At 48.9% G+C, this 9,076-nt stretch overlaps 1 protein-coding gene across 1 annotated transcript in view; it reads left to right on the top strand.

Moving 5' to 3' along the window:
• LOC311240365 (N-chimaerin-like) overlaps positions 1-9,076 on the top strand; it is a gene marked incomplete at both ends in the record, with an annotated part of 43,458 nt that overhangs the window by 13,850 nt on the left and 20,532 nt on the right. Inside the window, 4 exon segments of the mRNA XM_084328949.1 lie at positions 1,504-1,535; positions 2,514-2,550; positions 2,552-2,628; positions 6,671-6,797. Of these exon segments, the coding sequence (XP_084185075.1) occupies positions 1,504-1,535; positions 2,514-2,550; positions 2,552-2,628; positions 6,671-6,797 (273 nt within the window).

Here is a 9,076-nt window from a genome sequence, read left to right as displayed (position 1 = left end):
ATCAGGGTCCCCCATTTTCAATTCATCATAACATATATGACATACATGACATACAGATAGACAGTACTGCTACATCTATACATTTATGACACACCAGATTTGCAAATACAGTACTGTTTGTGATACAAAAAGAGTCCAGAAAAGAGAGTATATACATTTGACGTAGAAACTGAATCTGGGTTTAACATGATTTGTGGAGCTCCCTCTGGTGTTGTGATCGTGGTATTCACTGACCTTTGGGAAGTATTTCGACATGTACATGGGTACCTTGGTCATGTATCTTGTAGACCCCCCCCATTGGTTTAAACAGATTGAATAGACACATACAAAATAAATAAATAAATAATTAATTTTTTATCATTAACACTTTGATCGCCATGGTTAAAATTCATAATTTACCATCCCTCGCCATCTCTATTTGTCTATGGAGAAGTTCCCTTCTTTGCAGGGCTATAACCTTTTAAATTTTATTGCTAAATTGACATTATCATGGCCCATTCAAGGTCCTATATGTATTGCTTCAGGGTGTATCAATGTTATACTTTTTCATTCACATATTCATACTAAAATACGGTCTAAAGTATAAGTATGTTTTATAGTTTTCTGCAGCTTCTTCAGAACGTGATTTATAGCCCTAAATGCATTATATTGATGATCAAATACAGTTTGGTAGGAATCTGTGCGAGATAAAAAATTTCAACTGGATGTACTTCTAGGAGTTACTACGTATGATCTGATGATGACCGATGGGCGAGGGGCGTTTATAATTCCGTGGGCAGCATTAGATGATTCATCCAGGTCATATGTTCATCATAGCAGTTAGTATAGAAGACATTAAAAAATAACGCTGAATCTTACCGTAGCTTCCTCGCGCCGCTCGCAGATGAGCGTGGAACAGAATTTTTTCTATTATGGGATGGAGAAATGCCCGATCCATTTCCAGGTTGTATAATAGTATATACGTCCAAATCATGTTGTTTTTTCGAGTTATTTCCACCGATCGATGTTCACTGTGTGAAGACGGAGTCTCTCTAACGATAGCGAGTGGCCGGACCACATATGGATGAGCACGTCCGGTTCAAAGAGTAATTTCCGGTTGCGATCTGCCGATCGGCAACCAGATGGCGCTCTTGAACCGCTAGAGAGTTGAGTGGAGCTTTTCAGTGTATCTCAGGGCTCCGGAGGGGAAATATGATTTCGATCACAGATTTTTGAAATATTGATATCAAGACGAGTTACGGCGTCTTCGGCAGAATGAGCATGGCTAGGAATGACGTCTTAACTCGTCATCGGCGATCATAGTGTTAAAAATAAAAAATTCGAATGTTGATTTAGAATTCGAATGTCAACATTATGATCGAAGCTTCGAAGCATTCGGTTACAGCCCTAATATCTGCCATGGTATGGATTTCAGGTCATGTCACCTTTTAGTAACTATAGCTTGGCTTCACAAGTAAATGATTACAAATAATTATGTCTTTTGTTTTTTTTGTTTTCTTTCAGGAGGACACCAGACCTAAGTACTATGGAAGAGAGTGAGTATCTAGTCTCATCCTCTCTCTCTCTCTCTCTCTCTCTCTCTCTCTCTCTTATCCTCTCTCTTCATCCTTACTCTGCTCTCTCTCTCTCTCTCTCTCTCTCTCTCTCTCTCTCTCTCTCTCTCATCCTTCCTCTGATCTCTCTCTCTCTCATCCTTCCTCTCGCTCTCTCATCCTTCCTCTCTCTCTCATCCCTCTGCTCTCCTCTCTCTCTCTCATCCTTCTCTGATCTCTCTCTCTCTCATCCTTCCTCTGCTCTCTCTCATCCTTCCTCTGCTCTCTCTCTCATCCTTCCTCTGCTCTCTCTCATCCTTCCTCTCTCTCTCTCTCTCTCTCACTCTCTCTCTCTCTCTCATCCTTCCTCTGCTCTCTCTCATCCTTCCTCTCTCTCTCTCTCCATCCTTCCTCTCTCTCTCATCCTTCTCTGCTCTCTCTCTCATCCTTCCTCTGCTCTCTCTCTCTCTCTCATCCTTCCTCTGCTCTCTCTCTCATCCTTCCTCTGCTCTCTCTCTCATCCTTCCTCTGCTCTCTCTCTCTCTCATCCTTCCTCTCTCTCTCTCATCCTTCCTCTCGCTCTCTCATCCTTCCTCTGATCTCTCTCTCTCCTTCCTCTCTCTCATCCTTCCTCTCTCTCTCTCATCCCTCTGCTCTCTCTCATCCTTCCTCTCTCTCTCTCTCTCTCCATCCTTCCTCTCTCTCATCCTTCCTCTTCTCTCTCTCCTCTCTCTCTCTCTCTCTCTCTCTCTCTCTCTCTCTCTCATCCTTCCTCTCTCTCATCCTTCCTCTTCTCTCTCTCCCTCTCATCTCTCTCTCTCTCTCTCTCTCTCTCATCTCTCTCTCTCTCTCTTCTCTCTCTCTCTCTCTCTCTCTCTCTCTCTCTCTCTCTCTCTCATCCTTCCTCTGCTCTCTCTCTCACTGTTCCCTCTGCTCTCTCTCTCCCTCCCCCTCCCTCCCCCCCTCCCTCCCCCCCCTCAGGTACCATGGCATGATCTCCCGGGAGGAGGCTGACCAGCTTCCTGAGCCAGGCCGAGGGCAGCTACCTCATCAGGGAGAGCCAGAGGCAGCCTGGGACCTACACCCTGGCACTAAGGTACAGAGAGAACCTGGGACCTACACCCTGGCACTAAGGTACAGAGAGAACCTGGACCTACACCCTGGCACTAAGGTACAGAGAGAACCTGGGACCTACACCCTGGCACTAAGGTACAGAGAGAACCTGGGACCTACACCCTGCACTAAGGTACAGAGAACCTGGGACCTACACCCTGGCACTAAGGTACAGAGAGAACCTGGGACCTACACCCTGGCACTAAGGTACAGAGAGAACCTGGGACCTACACCCTGGCACTAAGGTACAGAGAGAACCTGGACCTACACCTGGCACTAAGGTACAGAGAGAACCTGGGACCTACACCCTGGCACTAAGGTACAGAGAGAACCTGGGACCTACACCCTGGCACTAAGGTACAGAGAGAACCTGGGACCTACACCCTGGCACTAAGGTACAGAGAGAACCTGGGACCTACACCCTGGCACTAAGGTACAGAGAGAACCTGGGACCTACACCCTGGCACTAAGGTACAGAGGCAGCCTGGGACCTACACCCCTGGCACTAAGGTACAGAGAGAACCTGGGACCTACACCCTGGCACTAAGGTACAGAGAGAACCTGGGACCTACACCCGGGCACTAAGGTACGAGAGAACCTGGGACCTACACCCTGGCACTAAGGTACAGAGAGAACCTGGGACCTACACCCTGGCACTAAGGTACAGAGAGAACCTGGGACCTACACCCTGGCACTAAGGTACAGAGAGAACCTGGGACCTACACCCTGGCACTAAGGTACAGAGAGAACCTGGGACCTACACCCTGGCACTAAGGTACAGAGAGAACCTGGGACCTACACCCTGGCACTAAGGTACAGAGAGAACCTGGGACCTACACCCTGGCACTAAGGTACAGAGAGAACCTGGACCTACACCCTGGCACTAAGGTACAGAGAGAACCTGGGACCTACACCCTGGCACTAAGGTACAGAGAGAACCTGGGACCTACACCCTGGCACTAAGGTACAGAGAGAACCTGGGACCTACACCCTGGCACTAAGGTACAGAGAGAACCTGGGACCTACACCCTGGCACTAAGGTACAGAGGCAGCCTGGACCTACACCCTGGCACTAAGGTACAGAGAGAACCTGGGACCTACACCCTGGCACTAAGGTACAGAGAGAACCTGGGACCTACACCCTGGCACTAAGGTACAGAGAGAACCTGGGACCTACACCCTGGCACTAAGGTACAGAGAGAACCTGGGACCCTACACCCCTGGCACTAAGGTACAGAGAGAACCTGGGACCTACACCCTGGCACTAAGGTACAGAGAGAACCTGGGACCTACACCCTGGCACTAAGGTACAGAGAGAACCTGGGACCTACACCCTGGCACTAAGGTACAGAGGCAGCCTGGACCTACACCCTGGCACTAAGGTACAGAGGCAGCCTGGGACCTACACCCTGGCACTAAGGTACAGAGAGAACCTGGGACCTACACCCTGGCACTAAGGTACAGAGAGAACCTGGACCTACACCCTGGCACTAAGGTACAGAGAGAACCTGGGACCTACACCTGGCACTAAGGTACAGAGAGAACCTGGGACCTACACCCTGGCACTAAGGTACAGAGAGAACCTGGGGACCTACACCCTGGCACTAAGGTACAGAGAGAACCTGGGACCTACACCCTGGCACTAAGGTACAGAGAGAACCTGGGACCTACACCCTGGCACTAAGGTACAGAGAGAACCTGGGACCTACACCCTGGCACTAAGGTACAGAGAGAACCTGGGACCTACACCCTGGCACTAAGGTACAGAGAGAACCTGGGACCTACACCCTGGCACTAAGGTACAGAGAGAACCTGGGACCTACACCCTGGCACTAAAGGTACAGAGAGAACCTGGGACCTACACCCTGGCACTAAGGTACAGAGAGAACCTGGGACCTACACCCTGGCACTAAGGTACAGAGAGAACCTGGGACCTACACCCTGGCACTAAGGTACAGAGAGAACCTGGGACCTACACCCTGGCACTAAGGTACAGAGAGAACCTGGGACCTACACCCTGGCACTAAGGTACAGAGAGAACCTGGACCTACACCCTGGCACTAAGGTACAGAGAGAACCTGGGACCTACACCCTGGCACTAAGGTACAGAGAGAACCTGGACCTACACCCTGGCACTAAGGTACAGAGAGAACCTGGGACCTACACCCTGGCACTAAGGTACAGAGAGAACCTGGGACCTACACCCTGGCACTAAGGTACAGAGAGAACCTGGACCTACACCCTGGCACTAAGTACAGAGAGAACCTGGGACCTACACCCTGGCACTAAGGTACAGAGAGAACCTGGGACCTACACCCTGGCACTAAGGTACAGAGAGAACCTGGGACCTACACCCTGGCACTAAGGTACAGAGAGAACCTGGGACCTACACCCTGGCACTAAGGTACAGAGAGAACCTGGGACCTACACCCTGGCACTAAGGTACAGAGAGAACCTGGGACCTACACCCTGGCACTAAGGTCAGTGGACCCTGGCTGTCGGTAGCACCGATGATTAGGGTTAGGGTACCGTTCACATTTGAACCGATCCTGGTACTGTTGCCCGACGGTACCTTTTTTTTCTGTACTTTTCTCTCTCTGTAATAACAAAAATGTAATTTCAGTTGTAAAAAAACCCGATTGGGACCAGCTTAGTTTATATATATAAAAAAAAAAAAAAAAAAAAAATCCAACGTCGGCCCCTATTCAGGACCAATCTGTTGCTGTTCCTCTTTACCCCCTTGAAGTAGTGGTCTCTCTCTCTCTCGCTCGCTCTCTCACTTATATATATATATATATCATCTCCTGTAATTGCTTCCATAAATACCCAGCCATAAACTGGTGTGCTACTCTGGGGCTGGCAGAGAGAGGCAAGGTTGGATGTTGGATTCTAGGTTAATGGTCCCTGGGTTTGTTCTGACGTCTTAACAGGAACCCACTAAGGAGGAAGAGGCTAATTAGCCCCCCCCCCCCCCCCCCCACCTCTCTGCCTGTCATACTTTCTGACTTTGTACCGTTCCCTGTGACTGGTGAAAACTCACAATGACATGCGAATGCGCTGCACTGCTATACAGTATCGATGGCTTTGACTGTGTGTACCGGACTGTTAGTCTCTCTGTCTGTGTCTCTGTCTGTGGCCTGGTCGTCGCCTCTATTCTTAACCCAAGCGGTGCATGCGTTTTTAAGCGAATCTGATTGGCCCACTGACGTTTCTGGTCATGTGACATGTGCGCCCAATCGCGTGACGCGCCCATTTCCCGCCTCGACCAGCAGCAAACTACCTAACGCCTAGTTTATCACTGGTTAAGCTTATAGGCGACTCTTTCGAAGTTGGTTAAGGTTAGAGTTTGGAATCAGGCCTGGCGTTCTATCGCCCTGCTCTAAGACAAACTCTAACCTTAACCAACTTCGAAAGAGAGCGACTTCGAAAGAGTGCCTAAGCTTAACCGGCGAAGAACTTGCCGTCACACGATTGGTGCGACCAGCAGTGGCCAATCGGAGCGCTAAACGCGAACGCGGAAGCATGCACCGTTTAGGGTTAAGAATAGACGCGGCCTGGTCAGCAGGTCAGGAGGTGGGGGGGCGGGCGGGTCGAGGGAGTTCACCCGTCTCAAACCCCGCCCTCTTTTCCTGATCCTCCAATCGCAACCGGTGCGAAGGGAGCGACAGTTGTGCTTGATATAGGTCAACTCCGACATAAACGGCACATTAAAAAAGTTTTGACCTTCTTCTCTTCTCTGTCATCCATCTATACATCCATCCATCATCCATCCATCTATCATCCATCCATTCATCCATCTCTCATCCATCCATCCATCTCATCCATTCATAATCCATTACTTCTGATCACATCTCTTCTCACCCCTCGTTCTTTCAATGCCTCTATACCCTTTTCTACACTCCTTTAATCTATCTCTCTCACCCCTCGTCCTCATCCCTCGTTCCACTCCTCCTCCTCGTCCTCATCCCTCGTTCCACTCCTCGTCCTCGTCTTCATCCCTCGTTCCGCCCCTCCTCCTCCTCCAGGTTTGGGAAGCAGACGAGGAACTTCCGCCTGTACCACGATGGGAAGCACTTTGTGGGAGAGAAACGCTTCGAGTCCATTCACGACCTGGTCACCGACGGACTCATCACGCTCTACATCGAGACCAAGGTGGGTGTGGGTATGGGTGGGTGTGTGTGGGTGTGTGTGTGGGGGTGGGTGTGTTTGGGTGTGTGTGTGTGTGGGTGGGTGGGTGTGTGTGGGTGTGTGGATGGGTGTGTGGGTAGGTGGGTGGGTGTTAGGCTTGGGCGGTATGACTTTTTTCATACTGTTATACCTTGATTACCTAATACCCCGATATACAGGGGGGGGGGGGTGGCGGCAACCCGTGTTACCAAGTAAACAAATCACGGAGATGGCCAGTTTGCCCGCAGCATCTAGTGCTAACGTTAAGCTCTCAGAATGGTAGCAGTCCTCCCGCAGCATCTAGTGCTAACGTTAAGCTCTCAGAATGGTAGCAGTTAGCCCGCAGCTGAAAATCATCAAGAACAGAATAGAACCCATAATTGAACATCAGCTCTCGGATAGCCAAATGGGTTTTCGCAAAGGAAAAGGAACAAGAGATGCAATCTGCCAACTCAGAATCATTGGTGAAAAATCGATAGACCAACAGAAGAAGCTGTATATTTGCTTCATCGATTTCACGAAGGCCTTCGACAGAGTTGAACATACAACATTGATGAGAACAATGGAAGAATTCAAAATACCAGTTTCTGACCGAAGAATAATTGCCAACTTATACTGGAGGCAGAAGGCTAATGTTAGAATAGGAAAGGAGAAATCAAGAGACTTCCCGGTGGAGAAGGGCGTAAGACAAGGATGCATCTTGTCCCCTGTACTCTTTAATATGTACAGTGAATCACTGATGAAAAAAGGTCTGAGAGGAGGGAAAGGAGTAAAACTTGGCGAAGAGAACATCACCAATATAAGATACGCGGATGACACTGCTATAGTCTGTAACTGTCAAGAAGATCTACAGGACATGATGAATAAGCTGAATGTCGAATGCAAAAACTATGGAATGTCACTAAACACAAAGAAAACTAAAGTAATGATCATTGAAAAAACACCAGGAACTGTTTGTAAAATACAGGTGGATGGAGAAAAACTTGAACAAGTGAAGGAGTACATGTACCTTGGAAGCTGGATCAGTGAAGGTGGAAGAGCTAACATGGACATTAAGAGAAGAACCGGAATTGCAAAGGGCGCATTCTGGAACCATAAAGAATTATTGAGAAGAAACATAAGTTGGAAAACGAAGACCAGGATTTTGGAAACGTATGTTATGTCAGTCTTTTCATACGGAGCAGAAGCATGGACGCTGAATGAAGAGGCAAAGAGGATGATAGACTCTTTTGAAATGTGGACACTGAGGAAGATGCTGAAGATAACATGGAAGGATAAGATCAAGAATGAGGAGGTACTGAGAAGAGCGGATATGCAAGGAGGACAGCTGCTGGAGAGGTTGAAAAAGAGAAAGATGGAGTTGTGCGGGCATGTTCTGAGAGGATCCAGCGGGGAGATGTTCAAGAAGGTGGTGATGGGGAAGGTGGATGGAAAGAGAGGAAGTGGAAGACCAAGAAGAGGCTGGGTAGACGATGTCTGTGATTGGAGTGGAGTGAGAGGCGGAGTCACGGAGTTGGAGAGAAGAAGTGGGGACAGAATGGGTTGGAGAGTGATAGGCAACCTTCGGAACGAAGAAGCCACCTAATGATGATGATGATGCTAGTGCTAGTAACGTTAAGCTCTCAGAATGGTAGCAGTTAGCCCGCAGCTCTAGTGCTAGTAACGTTAAGCTCTCAGAATGGTAGCAGTTAGCCCGCAGCATCTAGTGCTAGTAACGTTAAGCTCTCAGAATGGTAGCAGCTCGCCCGCAGCATCTAGTGCTAGTAACGTTAAGCTCTCAGAATGGTAGCAGTTAGCCCGCAGCTCTAGTGCTAGTAACGTTAAGCTCTCAGAATGGTAGCAGCTCGCCCGCAGCTCTAGTGCTAGTAACGTTAAGCTCTCAGAATGGTAGCAGTTAGCCCGCAGCTCTAGTGCTAGTAACGTTAAGCTCTCAGAATGGTAGCAGTTAGCCCGCAGCATCTAGTGCTAGTAACGTTAAGCTCTCAGAATGGTAGCAGTTAGCCCGCAGCATCTAGTGCTAGTAACGTTAAGCTCTCAGAATGGTAGCAGTTAGCCCGCAGCTCTAGTGCTAGTAACGTTAAGCTCTCAGAATGGTAGCAGTTAGCCCGCAGCATGCTAGTGCTAGTAACGTTAAGCTCTCAGAATGGTAGCAGTTAGCCCGCAGCTCTAGTGCTAGTAACGTTAAGCTCTCAGAATGGTAGCAGTTAGCCCGCAGCTCTAGTGCTAGTAACGTTAAGCTCTCAGAATGGTAGCAGTTAGCCCGC

Source organism: Notolepis coatsorum (assembly GCF_963971535.1).
Source record: "Notolepis coatsorum genome assembly, chromosome: 1".
Taxonomy (NCBI): domain Eukaryota; kingdom Metazoa; phylum Chordata; class Actinopteri; order Aulopiformes; family Paralepididae; genus Notolepis; species Notolepis coatsorum.
This window is presented reverse-complemented; position numbering and strand designations above follow the sequence as displayed.